Source organism: Bufo gargarizans, chromosome 1 (genome assembly GCF_014858855.1).
Source record: "Bufo gargarizans isolate SCDJY-AF-19 chromosome 1, ASM1485885v1, whole genome shotgun sequence".
In the NCBI taxonomy this organism is placed as follows: domain Eukaryota; kingdom Metazoa; phylum Chordata; class Amphibia; order Anura; family Bufonidae; genus Bufo; species Bufo gargarizans.
Genome location: NC_058080.1, coordinates 394,957,250 through 394,980,407, shown reverse-complemented (window position 1 = coordinate 394,980,407; position 23,158 = coordinate 394,957,250). Strand labels below are relative to the sequence as shown.

Below are 23,158 nucleotides of genomic sequence, written 5' to 3'. Positions count from 1 at the left end.
AATTTTTCTAAAGTCCCTGTAGATCCCTTGAGTTCTCCTCCGATGTCCAAAATTTTGGATTTTTTACAAAAGGGTCTTGATAAGAACCTAAGACTTAGCACCCTTAAAGTTCAAGTTTCTGCCCTTAGTGCTTTCTTTGTTTTCCCTATTGCCAATCAGGATTAGGAGGTTCTTTTTAAAGGGCTTCTGTCACCCCCCCCAAAACTCAGTTTTGGGCATATTAAAATCCTTATTGGACGACTATTCCCTATATAGGGCTCTTACCTTGTTCTGTGGCTTGGTTTCACTAAAAATCGAGCTTTTAAAATATGCAAATAGCTTCACTACCAGGAAGTAGGGCGTCTACTTGCTGGTAGCCGCCGCATCCTCCTTTAAAAAAAAAACGCCCCCTCCTCCTGTTGATTGACAGGGCCAGCGAGCGCTCTCCTCCTCCGGCTGGCCCTGTCTGCAATTCAAATCCCGCACTTGCGCCTTACGTGTCTTCATTCGGCGCAGGCGCTCTGAGAGAAGGACGCTCACTTCCTCAGTGCGCCTGCGCCGATGACGTCTTCTTTCGGGTTTAGGCCGGGTTCACACATAAGCGTACCCGATAAGCGCTGTTTACAAGCGTGCTTATCGGGCGTTTACATACGTGCCGAAGAGACAAGCAAACGCCCCTTGTCGCGCGTTCCCGCTAGGTCTATGTGCGCGATTGTACGCGCTGTAAAACACTCAGGTGAGAACCATGCCGATAGGGAAGCATTGGTTTTTGCTTATTGAGCGTTTTACAGCACGTAGGAACGCGCTGTAAAACGCTCAGGTGTGAACCCAGCCTTATTTGGTGCCAAGGGAATTTGGTTATGGGGCTTCAGCCTCTGGGTGTAAGCAAAGAATGCTGTCAGAAAATGTTGAGAATGGAAAGGAATAATAACGTAAAGTATTTTAGAAAGTTGTCATTTTCATTTTTTTGTATATAAAACCTGATCTGTGGTGGTCGGACTTTTTGATCTTGAAGGCCCAGAGTCCAAGGCTGCACTTTGAGAGAATGTCATTTCATATCCTCATTTCTGTCAGCTTCAGTGTTATGACGTCTTTGCGAATCGAAGAGGATGGGAATCTGAATCCACGTACACATTCACACTCAACTGTTACTCAGTTGTGGTGGTTGGAATTGTAATATGTTTAGAACAGTAGATTATTATTAATGTGCCTTATTCTGGCTTGTAAACTTTCCTTTAAGTAGCCGCATCCCTTGAATAGGCACTTGGTTTGATATTGGGAAGCTCTGTTCCCTGACGTGGGAGTATGTATATATAATTTTTATTTCCCGCACTTTATATTGAATGTTTTCTGCCCTTCACACAGACGCCAACTCTAGAAAACAAGAGTCTGAATGGAAAGAGAAAGCTGGAAAAGAACTAGAGGAATGGTATGCCAGACAAGACGAGTTGTTACAGAAGACGAAAGTTAATAATCGGTAATGTTCACTTTCTCCTGAGCCTAGACTATGTGTAAGAGCTGATCTGTTTAACCTCTTAAGTGTATCTGCATAATGAAGGAGGTGAGCAGCTTGGACAATCCATTTTCTGACTATAAGCAGATTTCCTGGGATCCTGGTTATGAAACCCCATGGAGATCTGCAGTAATCTGCAAAGGAGCCTGACCATCCAAAGCTCCATTCTTCTGCAGGACCACCACAGAGCTTTGGAGAGTCCCCATTGAAATCAAGTGTCTCTCAATATAAAACATGGACTTGCTGGGTCCTGTAGATTGATTGACACTTTTGTAACCGCTCAGATTTTTTGTATTGTAGTAATGCATAATTCCCCAGTAGAGGATTTGAAAAGGGGCTTTCCAAACCAGACAACCCCCCCCTTTAAACCAGAGGAATGTTTTTATAAATGTTGTAGACTCGATAGAGTTCTGTGCTATGTATCATATAGAAACTGGTTTAATATGGACGGAGGTAGCGTTGTTTTTGTTTTCTGCCCCAATATTCAGTACAGGGCACTGTTGTATAGGTGCTATTACCTCTAACCCTGTACTGAATACTGGAGGCCAATAGAGATCTGATTATGTCCATATGTAGACTGCATTCACATACAACATTTGAACTTGTTTCCAGATGACCATGTATGGTCTAGATCAGGCATCCTCAAACTATGGCCCTCCAACTACAACTCCCACAATGCCCTGCTGTAGGCTGATACCTGTAGACTCTTCAGGGATACTCGAGTAGAACTAAACTCTAAGGCCTCTTTTACACCTCAGTGGATGGTGGCTGTATGAAAGGAGACCCTGGACCAAACATGGATCCTCCATGGATGAACCACTGACCATCTTGTTACGGATGTCATCATGTATATGGATGTGTGAATGAGACCTAACTGACAAGCTGCAGACTACTAAGCAGTGTGAGCTACACTGAAAGGAGCTTGTCGGGTTTGGTGGTGGAGATTGAGCTTGGCCTAGGAATACACCCGACTCCTGGGACCCCCGACAATCAGTTGTTTGAGAAGGCACCGGTGCTTCTAGGAGCGCTGCAACCTTTTCTGTGCTCACCAAGCACAGTGCTGTACATTATACAGTGGCTGTGCTTGGTATCACGCGCAGCCCCACTTCTATGTGGCTGAGCCTAGGGAACGCTGTGAGAAAGCCACGGAGCTGCTGTCTCCTCACAGAGCTGATCAGCAGGGTAGGTCATCAGTTAGAAAGTCTTGGAAAATCTCTTTAAAGGGGTTGTCTGAGTTATGCAAAAAATAAATTATATATATATAATATATATATATATATATATATATATATATATATATATATATATATATAATGTCCTTCTCAAAAAATTAGCATATTGTGATAAAGTTCATTATTTTCTGTAATGTACTGATAAACATTAGACTTTCATATATTTTAGATTCATTACACACAACTGAAGTAGTTCAAGCCTTTTATTGTTTTAATATTGATGATTTTGGCATACAGCTCATGAAAACCCAAATTTCCTATCTAAAAAAATTTGCATATTTCATCCGACCAATAAAAGAAGTGTTTTTAATACAAAAAGTCAACCTTCAAATAATTATGTTCAGTTATGCACTCAATACTTGGTCGGGAATCCTTTTGCAGAAATGACTGCTTCAATGCGGCGTGGCATGGAGGCAATCAGCCTGTGGCACTGCTGAGGTGTTATGGAGGCCCAGGATGCTTCGATAGCGGCCTTAAGCTCATCCAGAGTGTTGGGTCTCGCGTCTCTCAACTTTCTCTTCCCAATATCCCACAGATTCTCTATGGGGTTCAGGTCAGGAGAGTTGGCAGGCCAATTGAGCACAGTAATACCATGGTCAGTAAACCATTTACCAGTGGTTTTGGCACTGTGAGCAGGTGCCAGGTCGTGCTGAAAAATGAAATCTTCATCTCCATAAAGCTTTTCAGCAGATGGAAGCATGAAGTGCTCCAAAATCTCCTGATAGCTAGCTGCATTGACCCTGCCCTTGATAAAACACAGTGGACCAACACCAGCAGCTGACATGGCACCCCAGACCATCACTGACTGTGGGTACTTGACACTGGACTTCAGGCATTTTGGCATTTCCCTCTCCCCAGTCTTCCTCCAGACTCTGGCACCTTGATTTCCGAATGACATGCAAAATTTGCTTTCATCCGAAAAAAGTACTTTGGACCACTGAGCAACAGTCCAGTGCTGCTTCTCTGTAGCCCAGGTCAGGCGCTTCTGCCGCTGTTTCTGGTTCAAAAGTGGCTTGACCTGGGGAATGCGGCACCTGTAGCCCATTTCCTGCACACGCCTGTACACGGTGGCTCTGGATGTTTCTACTCCAGACTCAGTCCACTGCTTCCGCAGGTCCCCCAAGGTCTGGAATCGGTCCTTCTCCACAATCTTCCTCGGGGTCCGGTCACCTCTTCTCGTTGTGCAGCGTTTTCTGCCACACTTTTTTCTTCCCACAGACTTCCCACTGAGGTGCCTTGATACAGCACTCTGGGAACAGCCTATTCGTTCAGAAATTTCTTTCTGTGTCTTACCCTCTTGCTTGAGGGTGTCAATGATGGCCTTCTGGACAGCAGTCAGGTCGGCAGTCTTACCCATGATTGCGGTTTTGAGTAATGAACCAGGCTGGGAGTTTTTAAAAGCCTCAGGAATCTTTTGCATGTGTTTAGAGTTAATTAGTTGATTCAGATGATTAGGTTAATAGCTCGTTTAGAGAACCTTTTCATGATATGCAAATTTTTTTGAGATAGGAATTTTGGGTTTTCATGAGCTGTATGCCAAAATCATCAATATTAAAACAATAAAAGGCTTGAACTACTTCAGTTGTGTGTAATGAATCTAAAATATATGAAAGTCTAATGTTTATCAGTACATTACAGAAAATAAGGAACTTTATCACAATATGCTACTTTTTTTTTAGAAGGACCTGTGTATGTATGTATGTATGTATGTATGTATGTATATATAATTATATTTTCACTGAAAATCTGATGGGCAGCAATATATAACTAAGCTAAGCAAGTTTTATGCAAAAAATAAATAGATCTATATTTCCTCATTTCCCTGGTTCTTTTCTGGCCCTTTGTTTACATGCATTAAAAACAATCTCTGCCCCTCCCCCTGCTCTGCTAAGGGAGTGGATACAAGACCTTCCCTGAGTGACATGTCTGCCTGCTGGGAGACTCTGCAGCATGTTGTATGTGTAGGACTACAAGTCCCAGCTGTATAATGACACTGCTAATACACACAGGATCTTTCCCCTACCTTCTTGTGCAATGTTCTCTCTAGTCTGTCAGCTCCAGTGCCCAGAATTGTCTCCTCACTGCCTGCTGCGGCTAGCCAGTCTGTGCAGCTGAAGGGGTTCAGAATCCTAGGAGAGAGCAGACAGCCCGGCAGTGAAGGGGGGCGTGGCCAGCACAGTGACTTCTAGTTTACAGGCTTGTAAACGACCTTTATCAGAGCAGGGAGAGAAGCTGACATCACAGGTCATGTGACCCTCAGTGAAATCTGAGAAACCAGGCACCGGAGATAAAGTGAGTGAATTGGAAAGCTGTTACATTTTGCTTAGTTAGGAACATAGAAAGAACAAAAAAATAACTGACAACCCCTTTAAGTACACCAGCCTCTTCAGCTTACAGTATCTATTTAAAGGGTTATTCCCATCACAGACAATGGGGCATATTGCTAGGATATCCCCTCATTGTCTGATAGGTGCGGGTCCCACCTCTGGGACCCGCACCTTCAATGACCACGGAGTGGGGAAATGAACGAAGGGCACACTGCGCATTCGCAGCCACCCTCCATTCATTTTTATGGCGCAGCTGAAAATAGACAGGCACTGGCTCGGCTATTTCCGTGTGCCCCATAGAAATGAATGGGATCAGGGGCGGCGCGTGCGTGGTGCTCTCCCATTTACTTGTATGGGAGCAGCGCTTGGTGGTGGACGGACCCCGGGAATTCCGGGGTCCTCCCGCCACAGCTCTCCCCGCTCCGTTCTAGTTGTAGGTGCAGGTCCCAGAGGTGGCACCCATCAGACAATGGGGGCATATCCTAGCGATATGCCCCCATTGTCTGTGATGGGAATACCCCTTTAATACACTGTAATGTAGTTTGCATTGTGAAATCTGGTGACGGATCCTCTTTAAAGTCTATAGCAGAATCTAGCAGAAATTCTACTTGCATGTGAATTTTGTGAGAAGTGCTGTTTTTGTTCAAAATGTAAAATAATCTACCAGGGCATGGCTTTTTTTTCTTCATGTGTTTTCCCCGCAAACTCCTTTAAAAAAAAATAACACATGTACAAAATAAAACAAAAGCCACAAAAGTGCTGGAAAAACACTTCAAAGACATACCATCCTTTACATGCATGCAAAAAGTGTGTGAAGTAGCCCAATACAGCGCGCAAACTGCTCCCCTGATTTGACACATTGAGGACTATCGGGCCTTAATTATTTTTGAAAAATGTTGTTTTTTTCCCTGTGAAGTTCAGATGTGTGCAGTCTTTTACTGCTGCGGCTGATTATATAGTATGAGTGTGTTACCGTACTGACACAATTATGAGTCATTACTCTGCACTCCCACTGCTACTGCAGACAGATCGTACTCTAGGCTCCATCCAGCCTTTATTCAGGGAGACCACAAAAACTAGATTGAGGGGAAAAAAGAGCAATCTACATTTAAAAGGGGTTCTCCAGGAATGATTTAACCTCTTAGTGACTTCAAATATGCCTTTTCACAGGAGATACTAAAGGCTGGGCTTGCTGCCTTTTTACAGCTGCTCAGTCTAAACGCTGCACTGGGGCTTGGCTCTGACATGAGAGCTGCACTCCTGCTCTAAAGGACTGTCAGAATCGCCGATCCAGGCCATTTAACCCCTTATAATAGTGCCTGCGGCATGTAAGTAAACAGACAGATTTGCAGGTAGAGGCAACCCGACCTGCTCCCATTCTAGGTCAGGTTGCTGGTGGACATTTGAAATTGCTCCTGAAGAACCCCTTTCACTTTATCCCATTAAAGACTTGAATAACTTTAATATTATTTTTTTTTTTTTTTTATTTTTTTTATTTTTTTTTTTTATTCCCCCCCCCCCCCCCATTTTAGGTACGGGAAACAGAGTTTCACATCCGTGCTCTCTTTTCACAGTGCAGTTACCTTATCTCTGCTGTGTTTCCTCAACCTGTCTAACACCGGTCATGTAATTCCTGGATCCGGCATCACTTAGTTTTCCCTTCTTTTCTAGTAATGGAAGTTTGTGTGACTGCACTCTTATGCTGCATGGCTGGGATGCGGTTGTTCCCTGAGGACACATTTTATTTTTTTTTTTCCTCCAAGACTACTCACCATGCACATGTTGTTTTTTTTTTTTTTTTTTTTTTTTTGTTTTTTTTTTCTGTTCCCTTCGATTGGTTGCTATTGTGGCTTTAATCTCCTGTGGCCATCACTAGTTTCTCTTACGGATTGGCCACAGATATCTCCTCTCCTACCTGGGTGGCCTCCTCAGGACTGGTCCTCTGCCTTCTGCCCAGTTAATTCCTTCCAGATTACTATGGTTTTTTTTTTGTTTTTTTCTTGTGTTGCGATCTCCCACCTGGTACTTACACATTCGGTTGAGTCCTCCTGTCATTTGTCGGCCGGGTCTCATATGTACATGGATTCTACAGACCCATTTATATTGGGTGGAACTCCTTTGGTTTTTCCATTGGGCCTATTGTCAGGCAAACCGTCCTGGCCTTGCATTCCAGACTTCCACTCCAGTTCTGTGGTCCTCGATATCCAGCGGTGCCTTCCAGACATCATTTTCAGTCGTCTGAAATGCTTACTCTTTTTGTGGATATTCTGTGCTACTATCCGCATCTTCTGCAGTCTCTCAAGCCCTTTGGCTACATTCAGCTGGGCTTTCCTCTTTCTGCCCAGCCTGTCACTGCATGTTCTATGCTTTCTGGCTGGCCTTCCTGGTACATACACCTTCTGTTCTATCCAGGGTTACTGGTGCGTCCTTCCCCCGCATTTACGTGTGGAACCTCATGGCCAGTCTTAGGTTTGTTCTGATCTTTTGTGCCATTCCCATGGTTGGTACTGCTTTGGAACGTCCCATGGTATCCTGCCCCCCCCCCCCCCCCCCCCAATCATTCATATAAAATCCTTTTTCTCGCTGAGTTCATTGGGGGGCACAGCACCTACCCAGTAAGTGTATTGCTGGCTCTTCCTGATGGGTCCACCAGTTCATGGTTCTGGCCTTTCTCCAGTTATTTTCTTACTTTTGTTTGTGGTTGGCCTTTCCTGGCTGCTCCTACTTTTTTACAAGCTGACTAGCTCAGTGTATGCAGGAGGGGTATAGCTGAGAGGAGGAGCTAACATTTTTTTATTTATTTTTTGCTTAATGTCGCCTCCTAGTATCCTGTATCCCCCCAATGAACTCGACGAGAAAATGATTTTACAAATCACAAAAAATCCTATTTATTTTTCCTCCCTACCAGATTTTTCAGGTAACGCCAAATATGTTTATTTTAATATGGCAAATTGGGGAAAAGCAGGTGATCTTGTATTTGTGATATATACAGTACAGACTAAAAGTTTGGACACACCTTCTCATTCAAAGAGTTTTCTTTATTTTCATGACTATGAAAATTGTAGATTCCCACTGAAGGCATCAAAACTATGAATTAACACATGTGGAATTATATACATAAAAAAAAAAGTGTGAAACTGAAAATATGTCACATTCTAGGTTCTTCAAAGTAGCCACCTTTTGCTTTGATTACTGCTTTGCACACTCTTGGCATTCTCTTGTTGAGCTTCAAGAGGTAGTCACCTGAAATGGTTTTCACTTCACAGGTGTGCCCTGTCAGGTTTAATAAGTGGGATTTCTTGCCTTATAAATGGGGTTGGAACCATCAGTTGCGTTGTGGAGACGTCAGGTGGATACACAGCTGATAGTCCTACTGAATAGACTGTTAGAATTTGTATTATGGCAAGAAAAAAGCAGCTAAGGGCTCTTTCACACCTGCGTTCTTTTCTTCCAGCATAGAGTTCCATCGTCGGGGCTCTATGCCGGAAGAATCCTGATCAGGAATATCCTAATGCATTCTGAATGGAGTGAAATCCGTTCAGGATGTCTTCAGTTCCGGAACGGAACGTTTTTGGCCGGAGAAAATACCGCAGCATGCTGCGCTTTTTGCTCCGGCCAAAAAAACTGAAGACTTGCCGCAAGGCCGGATCCGGAATGAATGCCCATTGAAAGGCATTGATCCGGATCCGGCCTTAAGCTAAACGTCGTTTCGGCGCATTGCCGGATACGGCGTTTAGCTTTTTTTAGAGTGGTTACCATGGCTGCCGGGATGCTAAAGTCCCGGCAGCCATGGTAAAGTGTAGCGGGGAGCGGGGGAGCAGTATACTTACCGTCCGTGCGGCTCCCGGGGCTCTCCAGAGTGACGTCAGGGCGCCCCGGGCGCATGGATGACGTGATCGCATGGCACGTCATCCATGCGCATGGGGCGCTTTGACGTCACTCTGGAGCGCCCCGGGAGCTGCACGGATGGTAAGTATACCGCTCCCCCGCTCCTACTATGGCAACCAGGACTTTAATAGCGTCCTGGCTGCCATAGTAACACTGAAAGCATTTTGAAGACTGATCCGTCTTCAAATGCTTTCAGTACACTTGCGTTTTTCCGGATCCGGCGTGTAATTCCGGCAAGTGGAGTACACGCCGGATCCGGACAACGCAAGTGTGAAAGAGGCCTTAGTAAAGAAAAACGAGTGGCCATCATTACCTTAAGAAATGAAGGTCAGTCCGTCCGAAAAATTGGGAAAACTTTGAAAGTGTCCCCAAGTGCAGTCACAAAAACCATCAAGCGCTACAAAGAAACTGGCGCACATGCGGACCGCCTCAGGAAAGGAAGACCAAGAGTCACCTCTGCTGCGGAGGATCAGTTCATCCGAGTCACCAGCCTCAGAAATCGCAGGTTAACAGCAGCTCAGATTAGAGACCAGGTCAATGCCACATAGAGTTCTAGCAGCAGACACCTCTCTAGAACAACTGTTAAGAGGAGACTTTGTGAATCAGGCCTTCATGGTAGAATATCTGCTAGGAAACCACTGCTAAGGATGGGTAACAAGCAGAAGAGACTTGTTTGGGCTAAAGAACACAAGGAATGGACATTAGACTAGTGGAAATCTGTGCTTTGGTCTGCTGAGTCCAAATTTGAGATCTTTGGTTCCAACCACCGTGTCTTTGTGCGACGCAGAACAGGGGAACGGATGGACTCTCTACATGCCTGGTTCCTACCGTGAAGCATGGAGGAGATGGTGTGGGGGTGCTTTGCTGGTGACACTGTTGGGGATTTATTTAAAATTGAAGGCATACTGAACCAGCATGGCTACCACAGCATCTTGCAGCGGCATGCTATTCCATCCGGTTTGCGTTTAGTTGGACCATCATTTATTTTTCAACAGGACAATGACCCCAAACACACCGCCAGGCTGTGTAAGGGCTATTTGACCATGAAGAAGAGTGATTGGGTGCTGCGCCAGATGACCTGGCCTCCACAGTCACCGGATCTGAACCCAATCGAGATGGTTTGGGGTGAGCTGGACCGCAGAGTGAAGGCAAAAGGGCCAACAAGTGCTAAGCATCTCTGGTAACTCCTTCAAGACTGTTGGAAGACCATTTCAGGTGACTACCTCTTGAAGCTCATCAAGAGAATGCCAAGTGTGTGCAAAGCAGTAATCAAAGCAAAAGGTCGCTACTTTGAAGAACCTAGAATATGACACACTTTCAGTTGTTTTAGAAAGCAAAAGTATACTAATTAGAGCCTCTGGCATCTTTACTGCCTCCTTAAGTCCTGTTTAAAGGTATTCTGTCACCAGTTTTATGCTGCTAGGTTCTAACGGTCTAAGGGCTCGTTCAAACGAACGTGTGAAGCCCGTGCTGTGTACCGCAAATTGCAATACTTGGAACTGAACCCCAGAAAGCACTCCGTAGTGCTTCTGTAGTGTTCTGTTATGTTCTTCCCTTCCGCATCTCCGGATTTGCGGGTCTGTTAAAAATGAATGGGTCTGCATCCGTGATGCGGAATGGCCACGGAGCGGTGCCCATGTATTGCGGATCTGCAAATGCGGTCCGCAATACGGCAACGGGCATGACACGTTCGTGTGAATGAGCCCTAACAGTCCCCATATTCATGGGCTCACGGCTCTCTGCCCACCTGCCCCAGAGTGTTTTTCCCATATGAATTAGCAGCAGGTGGGTGGGGAAAGCCGGGAGCTCATGAATATGGGGATATTTTGCTAAGGGGATCTGTCACTAGTTTATATTGCCCTTAGTCAGGACACCATAAAACTGGTGACAGATTCCCTGTAACAGGCAGTCTGCTATGGCAGGCTTTGGAGCCTAGGCTGCCATAGCAACCTGATCAGAACCCTGCAATTTCTCAGTGGGCAGGACAGAGGGAGTCGCCTCTGCACTCAACCATGGGTTAGTTGGTAGCTGTGGCTACAAGTTTCCCAACAGTTCATGCCACATTTTGCTAGGGGTATATTTTGGTTATCAGTAAGTGTATATAAGGCAAATTTGAATAATATATAAAATTACTGTATATATATTAACAAGCTGTGATGTCTTATTTTTTTGTGTATATTAACAGTTATGTGCCTTTTCTCCTTATATTTGTGTTGTCATTCTGTTATGGTGTCATTCTGTCCTTACTTTATGCATGTTTTTTTACTAAACTTTTTATCCTCCATGCTTATGTAATGCTATCTTTTATGATCTCCACTTTTCAATGCTCTCTCCCTCTTTTCTTCTTTGCCTGCCTTCCTTCTTTTTGGACTTCTTGCTGTCTGTAGGGTGGCAGATGAAGCGTTCTACAAACAACCCTTCGCTGACGTGATTGGTTATGTGTATGTTGCAAAATTACTAATTTTACTGTTAATGGATGTGTTTTTTTTTGTTTTTTTTTGTTTTTTTTTTTGTGTTCATGTGTTTGCGCTTTTGTCTTAGGTGAGAAAGATGAGCAGAAATGTAGTAGGAAATCTGTGTATTATGTGTAGTGTGCTCAATGAGTTAATAATAGGGAATTGCTTCTGTGCAAATACTTTTTATTAAAATGAATGCTTTTATTGTGAAAAGCAGACTAGGCCCTAGAGAAAGTATAATGGCCCTAATTGCCAGCTAGTTTATATGTAAGTGTACCACGCTTCAAGACGAGAAGCATCCCCAAGTGCTTGATGAATATGAAATCTCATAGGAGATAGCTTGTATGTAGATCAGGGGTACTCAAGTACTTTTTCTAAAGGTCCACATACCTGGGTCTTCTGTTGCATGAAGAACAAAGCAGAATGTAAGAAGGGGCAACACTAGTGGCACATGACGTGCTGTGTGTTAATAATATACTATGTCTGTAATCCAGCCCAATCTCCTTTGTGCCTCCAAAACAGAGAGGGATATGTTATCCTCCTACATGTGAGTGTTCTATGTACTGTATTTTCTGCTCCATAAGATGCATGTAGGATATAGAGGAGGAAAATAAGAAATAAAATACTTACATTCCTCATTGGACCTGAGATCAGACCCCCCCAAGCTCCATTGGACCTCACCAGACCCCCAAAATCCATTAGACCTTAATCGGACATAAAACAATAAATTAACTTCTTCAGCTCCGGACTGTGCTCCCACTCTGCAGATCCACTGGTCTCTCCTGCACTCACTGCTTCCTGGTCCTCTCCGGCCCATGCTACAGTGTTACCTGATGTTGCACAGTGTCAATTCATAGTTCGGGCCTACGTGCACTTGCACTACATCCTAATGCTGTAGGTAGTCGGGGGCGGGGCATGCTCTGCCACACCCCAGGGAGAGTACAGCCAGCACAGCGCCACACTCGCTGCTTCCTGCATTCTAATGATTTATTTTGTAATGGAAACGCTCACTGGTATTTGCTCCATAAGACGCACTAGCTTTTTTTTTTTTTTTTTTTTTTTTTTTGGGGGGGGGGGAGATTATTTTTATTAATATATTTTTATTAAAATTTTTTTTTATTTTTTTTAAAGAGGTGGGTAGTCTTTTGGATATAATTTTTTGAAGTTAACCTATGTATTCTACTTCTTAACTTGGCTGTTAAACGCCTCCTTTGTTTGGAATTTTAGCACAGCACATAGCCTTGTTTGACTTTGTCAGTGACAACATTTAATCTGCCCAGAGAGGGAAGGGGGATGACTCGGAGCATCCTGTATTAGGCTACACCGCACATGGCCGCCACATTTTCTATTCTTGTCCGCAATTTGCGGGGCTGCAGAGCTTAACTACGGATCTTTTGCGACCCCCGTTGAAATGAATGTGGTACAGTACTTCCAAAATGAAGGGAAAAAAACAAACCCAGCCAGACATTCTTAAAAGGTTTTCTATGTATATTGAATAAAAAAAAATATATAAAATTACCCATTTCTGACTAAAGTTTCCCTTAATAGGCTATAAACACTAATCACTTATGCATATCCCTGCATAAGCTAATAACCCCTTATTAACCCATCACTTAATAAAAACAGTATATCTTATTATTAAAACAAGTTCCAGTGTAGCACACTTTTACTCAACATTAAAGGGGTTATCAAACCCCTAAAATGTTTCCCCATACACCTGGGCCCCTCCCAGAGGTTGTACATGCCTCACTCCCCGCCACCTGTGTCGCTTCTGTTGCCCGCTGCATCTTCCCGTTGCGCGGGTGAAAACGTGGTGATGCTAGGGGGGGCTCGTTCCCATCACAGCCTGTTATTGGCTGCCCACTCTGTTGCCCTGTAGTGCGGGCATCAGAATAGTCGCGGGTGCTGGGGGAGCGAAGCAAGTACAACCTCTGTGAGGGGCCTGAGCGTATGGGGAGGTGTTTTAGGGGTTGGAGAACTCCTTTTAAACACAGAGGAGAGAGGTACTGCTGTGATTACTGGGAAGTGAGTAGAGAAACAAGTTATGAGGGCATAATTCCGATTCTCCTCATAAGGGAATACTGCTGTGACTACAGGGGCGAGATGTACTGCTGTGATTACTGGGAGGAGAGAAACCAGTTCAGAGGGTGCATCTGACTCTCATAATAGGGAGCACTGCTGTGACTACAGGGAGGAGAGAAACCAGTTCAGAGGATGTAGCTGACTCTCCTCATAATAGGGAGCACTGCTGTGACTACAGGGGAGAGATGTACTGCTGTGATTACTGGGAGGAGAGAAACCAGTTCAGAGGATGTAGCTGACTCTCCTCATAATAGGGAGCACTGCTGTGACTACAGGGGAGAGATGTACTGCTGTGATTACTGGGAGGAGAGAAACCAGTTCAGAGGATGTAGCTGACTCTCCTCCCTGTAGTCACAGCAGTGCTCCCTATTATGAGGAGAGATGTACTGCTGTGATTACTGGGAGTAGAGAATCTAGTTCAGAGGGTGCATCGGACTCTCCTCATAATAGGGAGCACTGCTGTGACTACTGGGAGGAGAGAAACTAGTTCAGAGGGTGCATCTGACTCTCATAATAGGGAGCACTGCTGTGACTACAGGGGATATATGTACTGCTGTGTTTACTGGGAGGAGAGAAACCAGTTCAGAGGGTATATCTGACTCTCCTCATAATGGGGAGCACTGCTGTGACTACAGGGGAGAGATGTACTGCTGTGATTACTGGGAGGAGAGAAACCAGTTCAGAGGGTGGATCGGAGTGTCATAATGGGGAGCACTGCTGTGATGTGGAATTTCATTTTGCTTGGCATGTACAATTTTTAAAACTAATGGTGTCTGGGTATTGGGACATGACTTTACCAGTCCTGATATCCCTCTCTGTAGAGGAAGCTGTGCAGACTTCTAATATCCCGTGTCAGCAGTGTCTCTGGAGGCAGTTTCAGACCTCTGCTTCTACCTGCTCCTCTTGGTTGAAGCACCAGTCTGAAGTTATGAGGACATCCATCACCACGGTTCCCACTATGTGCAGGGCCTATGATCTGCACTCAAGGAAACTGTCCAGGCATGATACACCTGCTTAGTCCCTGCTGTTTCATAGATCAAACCATCCAGCAAGAGGTTCACTTCACGGCGAGCTGCAGCATCGTAATGGGTTGTCACCTGTGTTCTTCTAGCCCATTGATATGATCAACCATGTATGTGTACATGAGCGCCGAGGTTTGTCCGTAGGTTTACATTGTCATTTCTATGTGCTTGTATGGTGTGTTAGGCTTCATTTACATTACCCTATATTAACAGTTGCTGTTTTAACATAACCAGTTGCATGGTAAGCAAATAATGGTCTAATATGAGTGTTGGAAAAACAGCAGCATGCTGTGCGAATACTGAACGATGCATTTTTCTAACATTTTACCATTTATTAGTTATTTACTATTATTCATTTACTGGATGGCAGGAACACAAAGAATGATCAACCAGGGTTACCCATCTAGGGGGTTCATAGATGCTACTGGAATGAACTTTTCTTTTTCTAGAATTTTATTTTGTGTAGCTTTTTATTCACGTAAAGTAACAAGTATTTATGTTAAAGGTTTGGCCAGATTTTGCCAGTTGCTTATGGAACGTTTGCTGAATATTTCTAGATACGTTGAATTCCGACTTCTTGTGTGTGCCTTAGGCAGAGCAGGATTCTCCTTTTTGTATATTTTTCTTTCCTATAATGCTCTTCCGAATGTCATGTGATGGGACACAATGACTCGTAGCTTGCCCCATGGACTGCCCTATATTTGGTGTGAAATCTAACCTTTATCCTTTTATTCAGCCATGTTTCCAGCTGCTAATTCAATCTGCATTTGTTTTTCTAATTGCCTTCTTAATACAGATTAAATAGAATAGATGATGGTTTTTGGATTCCTTTTTGTATGTGTTACTAGAAAGGCAAGCAATGCATGTTGTAGTCCTAGCCCTAGAATTTCTTAGAATTTCTGATACATCTCGGTAATAGTAGAATGCTTTTGTATAATGGAGATTAAATATTTTTGAAAAAGGATTTGGAGTGGGTTAAAAACAACTAGGGGTACTTTCACACTAGCGTTTTTAGTTTTCCCGTATTGAGTTCCATTTAGTTACGTTCCCATACCGGAGAGCAAACCGCAATATGTTGTATTTTGCTTTCCGTCTTAGGGTGCGGATGCAAGACAGATCCGGCATTACCCCAGTGCAAGTCAATGGGGACGGATCAGTTTTCTCTGCCACAATAGAAAACTGATCCGTCCCCATTGACTTTCAATGGAGTTAATGACTGATCCGTCTTGGCAATGTTAAAGATAATACAACCGGATCCTTTTATAACGGATGCGGGTGGTTGTATTATCAGTAAGGCTACTTTCACACTTGCGACAGAGTGATCCGGCAAGTGGTTCCGTTGCCGGAACTGCCTGCCGGATCCGTCGAAACGTATGCCAGCTGATGGCATTTGTAAGACTGATCAGGATCCTGATCCGTCTTCAAAATACATTGCAAGAACAGATCCGTCTGTCCTTCATATGGACAAACAGATCAGTTTCAATTTTAATTTTTTCACATGTTTTTGAGTCTGCGCATGCGCAGACCAGAAGGACGGATCCGGCATTCCGGTGTTTTGAATGCCTGATCCGGCATTAATACATCCCTATGGCATTCAGACAAGTCTTCAGTTTTTTTGACCGGAGATAAAACCGTAGCATACTGCGGTTTTCGCTTTTGCCTGATCAGTCAAATGACTGAACTGAAGACATCCTGATGCATCCTGAACGGATTGCTCTCTATTCAGAATGCATGGGGATAAAACTGATCAGTTATTTTCCGGTATAAAGTACCCTAAAAGAAGGGATACTCAGGCCTCTTTCACACTTGCGTTGTCCAGATCCGGCGTGTACTCCACTTGCCGGAATTACACGCCGGATCCGGAAAAACGCAAGTGTACTGAAAGCATTTGAAGACTGATCCGTCTTCAAAATGCTTTCAGTGTTACTATGGCAGCCAGGACGCTATTAAAGTCCTGGTTGCCATAGTAGGAGCGGGGAGCGGTATACTTAGTCCGTGCGGCTCCCGGGGGCGCTCCAGAGTGACGTCAGAGCGCCCCATGCGCATGGATGACGTGCCATGCGATCACGTCATCCATGCGCCTGGGGCGCCCTGACGTCACTCTGGAGCGCCCCGGGAGCCGCACGAACGGTAAGTATGCTGCTCCCCCGCTCCCAGCCATGGTAACCACTCTAAAAAAAGCTAAACGTCGTATCCGGCAATGCGCCGAAACGACGTTTAGCTTAAGGCCGGATCCGGATCAATGCCTTTCAATGGGCATTCATTCCGGATCCGGCCTTGCGGCAAGTCTTCAGTTTTTTTGGCCGGAGCAAAAAGCGCAGCATGCTGCGGTATTTTCTCCGGCCAAAAAACGTTACGTTCCGGAACTGAAGATCCTGAACGGATTTCTCTCTATTCAGAATGCATTAGGATAATCCTGATCAGGATTCTTCCGGCATAGAGCCCCGACGACGGAACTCTATGCCGGAAGACAATAACGCAGGTGTGAAAGAGCCCTCACCCTCACAGATTTTCCCCCCTCTGCCCCCGTTGCAGTGCTGACTGGTTCCCCACTGGTCTCTGCCTCCTGGTCCAGTCTTGACTTGGGGGATGGGCGGGAGAAATAACAGCCCAATAAGCATGCATCCAATGGCTGTCTAATGCGTGTCTTGCGCATGTATCCTGGACTGGAGGTCTATGGCAGAGCTTTCATCGGAAGGTAGAGGCTGAAAGGGAGATGTGCTATGGGGAGCTCTGTCCCGATAGGAGTACGTTTTAATACAGATCAGTTCCGTATACCACATACATGACTGCAATGTACGGATTCTCTATGCACTGTAGTAAATAGCACTTCAGGAGGCCCAAAGTTAAGAAGCCTCTTCTGATGGTAAAATTAGAAAAAATAAAATAAATGACTTGTATTAGAAATACCCTAAAAATGTTACTTGAACATTTAGGTACACATTAAAGAGGGTATGCAAATGAGCTCTTAGCAAGCACTGCCTCTAATGCCACCAGATGTGTGAGAGCTATCCTATAAGTCAGTGTTCGATCTTTTGATAAAAAAAATAAATAAATCATTTTTATTGATCAGGTATAATAAACTTTTTCTGCAATGACCTGGATAATAATTAATCCAGCATCTCTTCTGCAGGTGCTGGCTTTGTTATTAACCAAGTTATGTCTCAAGGCCTGTTTAGGAGGTCGAACATTAATTTATAGAATAGCTACCTTACATCTGGTGGCATTAGAGACAGAGCTTGCTAAGAGCTCATTTGAATACCATCTTGCCAGAATTCCAGAGAAACTGCCTGTTTTAGAAGATTCTTCATGTCCATCAGGTGCTCTCCATGAGGAGATGCAGTATTCCCTGAATTAGGTACACTTTAAAAATTCCTATTTTCAGGTTTCTGAGTAGAAATGTGACCATGATTTGTATTTGCCAGCGTTGGATTTTTTTTTTTTTTTTTTTTTTTAGAAGTATTTTTCAGTAGGGATCGACCGATATTGATTTTTTTAGGGCCGATAGCCGATAATTTATACCGATATTCTGGGAATTTTAATTTTTGAGAAAAAAATAAAAATTCCCATAAATCTGCTGAAAATTAATGTTTATTGTTAATGGGTTATTTTTTTTTTATTTATTTTTTTTTAAATCTTTCTTTTTCATTTATATTTAATATTTTGGTGTTTTTATTTTTGTAACTTTTTTTTTTTTTTTAAACTAACTTTTAGCCCCCTTAGGGACTAGAACCCTTGTCCTTTTCACCCTGATAGAGATCTATCAGGGTGAATAGGAGCTCACACTGTCCCTGCTGCTCTGTGCTTTGTGCACACAGCAGCATGGAGCTTACCATGGCAGCCAGGGCTTCAATAGCGTCCTGGCTGCCATGGTAACCGATCGGAGCCCCAGCATTACACTGCAGGGGCTCCGATCGGAGGAGCAGGGGAGAGGGCATCCTGTGGGGGGGCGCACTGCGACTGGGGTGGGGGGGCTATGTGCCACCACTGCTTAATACTGGGGGGGAGGGGAGGCGCACTGCGCCACCAATGCTTAATACTGGGAGGGGGGGCGCACTGCGCCACCAATGACTAATATTGGGGGGCGCACTGCGCCACCAATGAAGCTTAATCTCTAATTTATATTTCATATACAGGAGGCGGGAGCTGGCTGCAGGATCACATAGCCGGCTCCCGACCTCTATGAGCAGTAGCTGCGATCCGCGGCACCTGAAGGGTTAACTACCGCAGATCGCAGCTACAGCTCATAGCCGGCTCCCGACCTCTATGTGATTCTGCAGCTCCCGCCTCCTGTATATGAATAAATGAGAGATTAAGCTTCATTGGTGGCGCAGTGGCCATAGCTCCTCCCCTCTTGTCCCCTGTTCTTACATTGGCGGCAGCAGCAGCAGCAGCACAGGGGGAGGAGACGCTGCTTCCTTCTCCCCTGTGCTGTGCTGCTGAGGGAACACGGAGAGCGCTGTCAGCAGCGCGATCTGTGTTCCCCGTACGCTATCGGAATATCGGCAAAATAAATGCCGATACCGATAGCGTTCAAAATCCCGGTATCGGTAAATCCGATAATCGGTCGATCCCTGTTTTTCAGTACCAGATTTTTCACCCTATAAGACGCACCTGCCCATAAGATGCACATAGGTTTTAGAGTAGGAAAAATAATTAAAAAAAACCTTAGTCAGACCCCAATCAGATGTCAGATCAGAACCTGTTTTTAATCAGACCTCCAACTTATTTAGACTTCAGATCAGACCCCCAATGTTATTCAGATATATCCATGGTTAATCAGACCTCAGATCACACAAAATTAAATCCACTAGCCTCTCCTGCTCTGGATGCAGCCACCACTCAGGAGATCCAGCTCTCCTCTTCCTGCTGCGCTGTGACCCAATGTTAGTGTTAGCAGAAGACCAGGTGACGGCGAGTACAGCCAGTACAAGGAGTTCTAAATTAATCGGTCCTACTGTACTAATGAGTGCTTCCACAGTGGAAGCACTGCCATTTTCCTCTGCAATCTTCAATATCCTGGTATTCCTGAAAAAAACAAAGCGCAGGTCTTGTCACTAGTCTGCTGTATCTAGTGCCCGCAGGATATTTTCAGCAGCCTACACAATCCACTTTCAGATAGTTGTGAGCTCTGATCCAGGCGCCACACAATAGAGATCTCTCCCATGTATTCTTCTGTTGTGTGTGGGCGTCTGGCTGCATCATACACTTCAACTGTTGTGCTGTACTGCGGAAACGCGCGCTCTCATGAATAGCATTGAAGTCTCCCTTTGATACAATATCGCCTCCTCCTTGACTGTGAATATACTAGTACTTCAGCCCTCTTACGTTTTGTGGTGGTCTTCGGAGAGAGGAAATTTGAAGGCATGCCTTCTGTGTCATAATGCATGTCCTGCTTGTCATCCATCTTACCTTCATTTTCATCTTCTTTATCTGACTTAAACTTGTTTTTATTTCTTCTCTTCACCTATAAGCACAAACATAAACCATCCTTGCTACAGCCTAGAACAGTTAAGTAAAATCTTCTCACTGCCCCTTTAACCTGTCCGTCCCATGGTTAGTGCTAGTGTCGTCTGATCTGTCCGCAATGATGTACACCCCTCGTATGTCCTGATGTGATCACACCTTACCATGGAAGCTCATCCTCATTGTAGTTTTATTTTTATTTATTTTTTTTCCTTCTCCTGCTTTATCTACGTGTTGCATATGTTTTTTATCCTTTCCTATGGTTTGGCTCCTTTAGAGTACTGTAGACTATGTAAGGAGATATTGGGCTTTTAGATTACATGGGGCATTAATCTTATTTTGCAGCAAGACTTTCAAACTTTCATTCCCTTTGCCATGTCTAGACTGGGCGACAAATTGTTATCTGCCAAAAGTAGCTTGTCTGCTTGATACGTATATATATGCATTAGGCATAGGTATAGTAGCTGTATATAAAGGCGTAGTCTGACTCGTTACTTAGATTTGCAGGCTTTGTGTCTTCCGCAGCTGCTTCTGTGGCTTCAGTTGTCTTGGTCGGACATTATTGTGCTTACATGCTTGTGAAATATGCTTTAACATGGTACTGTCTATTCAGAAAGCAGGAGATTACCAGTGAATGATGCAGGAGCTGCTGGTACTTATGCCTTAAAGGGGTTCTCAGGAATTATTTAAAATAGCTGCCAGCAACCGGTCCATAGAATATGAGCAGGACTGGTTGCCAGGACTTGCCGAGCTACCTTGGCGTGGGGCCTACACGGCTCTACAACACATGGTAATGATGCAATCCTGCCTGCAGTATGCCATCATGGCTGAGCAGCCTGACAGGAAAATGTGTAGTGTGTATTGAGGCCTTACCCCTCTGGACAGCTCTGTAAGTGGTGGCAACCAATCCTGCTCCCGTTCTAGGACAGGTTGTTGGCAGCCATTTTGAATAACTCCCAGAAAACCCATTTAAGGCTCAAACTCCGTTTTCAGCCTAGCCATATTTCATTAATCTGAGTTGGCCTATCGAATTTTCAATACTGTATGATACCTTGTATACTCATCAAACACTCGTATGTGAAGATCAGGTCTGCTGACATTGTGAAACCATGTTGAATGCATTTTACTTGATCGAAAAGTAGGGAATTGATTTCTTGTAAGCAGAAGAGAAAAGAAGTATCTTTCTAACTAGTGAATTTACTGCTTTTCAGGGCTGCCGAAGAAGCGTTTGTAACCGATGCTGAAGAAACGTCCCCAGGAACAGAGTGGGAAAGAGTTGCTCGTCTTTGTGACTTTAACCCCAAGTCTAGCAAGCAAGCAAAAGATGTTTCGCGTATGCGCTCTGTCCTGATATCACTCAAGCAGGCTCCGCTGGTTCACTGAGAAGAAGGCGCGACAAAACAATATGACACTTCCAATATTTTAATCTCAGAAGCTATGTTTGCAAAAATTGGTTACACTTTACTATTTCCTCTTTCAGGACCAAACCCCCAAATGTATTTGATATCGATCATTGTATGTAATTGCTCCTGTTTCTCCCATGTACTTAGGAATTAATTTTTGGGGGGGGACCCACATGATCATTGTCTCAATGTGCTTGAGTGTAATACAGGTTGTCTTTGGATTTGTGCAGAAGTGTAATAGTGATATTAAAGATCTATACTATATATGGCCAGATCTTTGATTATTTCAGTATGGGTGCATGGTCTGTTCACTAACGGCTGTTTCATAGTGGGTGTCTCCAGGGGCACCAATAAGCTTATTTCTTATCAAGAATAGTTTAATTACAAGGTGCAAGTGTAACAGCTGTTTTTATATGTACCAAATATGTTCCCACAGAATAGGGGATAAAGGTACCCCAAGAATCACAAGAACGTTGGTCCATGAGTGAGTAGGGTCCCCTGTGTGACTGGAGCAGTAGAGCACATGAATTACTAGCACAGGCATGGCCAACCAGCAGCTCTCCAGCTGTTGTAAAACTACAATTCCCACCATGCCCTAGTAACATGGTATATAAGGCCGAAAAAACAGTTCAGCCGGTTATCCTGCAAGTTGATCCAGAGGAAAGCAAAAAAATAAAAAAATGTGAGGTAGAAGCCAATTTTCTACATACACACAAGACCCATTCCTCTCACAAATCTGTCTAAATCTGTGTTAGTGAGCACTTCTTTGCCGAGATAATCCATCCCACCTCACAGGTGTGGCATATCAAGGTGCTGACTAGACAGCATGAATATTGCACAGGTGTGCCTTAGACTTCCCACAATAAAAGACCACGCTGAAATGTGCAGTTTGATCACACAACACAATGCCACAGATGTCGCAACGTTTGAGGGAGTGTGCAGTTGGCATGCTGACTGCAGGAATGTCTACCAGAGCTGTTTCCCATGCAATGAATGTTCATTTCTCTACCATAAGCCATCTCCAAAGGCGTTTCAGAGAATTGGGCAGTACATCCAGCCGGCCTCACAACCGCAGACCGCGTGTAACCACACCAGCCCAGGACCTCCACATCCAGCATGTTCACCTCCATGATCGTCTGAGACCAGCCACCCGGACAGCTGCAGCAACAATCGGTTTGCATAACCAAAGAATTTCTGCACAAACTGTTAGAAACCGTCTCAGGGAACCTCATCTGCATGCTCGTCGTCCTCATCGGGGTCTGGACCTGACTGCAGTTTATCATCGTAACCGACTTGAGTGGGCAAATGCTCACATTCAATGGCGCCTGGCACGTTGGAGAGGCGTTCTGTTCACGGATAAGTCCCGGTTTTCACTGTTCAGGGCACATTGCAGACATCGTGTGGTGTTGTGTGGGTGAGCGGTTTGCTGACGTCAGCGTTGTGGATCGAGTGGTCCAAGGTGGCGGTGGGGTTATGGTATGGGCAGACCTATGTTATGGACCACGGACACAGGTGCATTTTATTGATGGCATTTTGAATGCACAGAGATACCGTGACGAGATCCTGAGGCCCATTGTTGTGCCATTCATCCACGACCATCACCTCATGTTGCAGCATGATAATGCACGGCCTCATATTGCAAGGATCTGTACACAATTCCTGGAAGCTGAAAATATCCCAGTTCTTGCATGGCCAGCATACTCACCGGACATGTCACCCATTGAGCATGTTTGGGATGCTCTGGATCGGCGTATACGACAGCATGTTCCAGTTCCTGCCAATATTCTGCA

The 23,158-nt window shown here is 44.6% G+C and overlaps 1 protein-coding gene across 1 annotated transcript in view; it reads left to right on the top strand.

Moving 5' to 3' along the window:
- Positions 1-21,632, top strand: part of CLTA (clathrin light chain A) — a 40,608-nt gene extending 18,976 nt beyond the window's left edge. The window contains exons 4-5 of the mRNA XM_044270767.1: positions 1,345-1,456; positions 21,177-21,632. Of these exons, the coding sequence (XP_044126702.1) occupies positions 1,345-1,456; positions 21,177-21,348 (284 nt within the window). The 3' untranslated portion in view covers positions 21,349-21,632. The remainder of the gene's footprint in view (positions 1-1,344; positions 1,457-21,176) is intronic.
- The last annotated feature ends 1,526 nt before the right edge of the window (positions 21,633-23,158 follow it).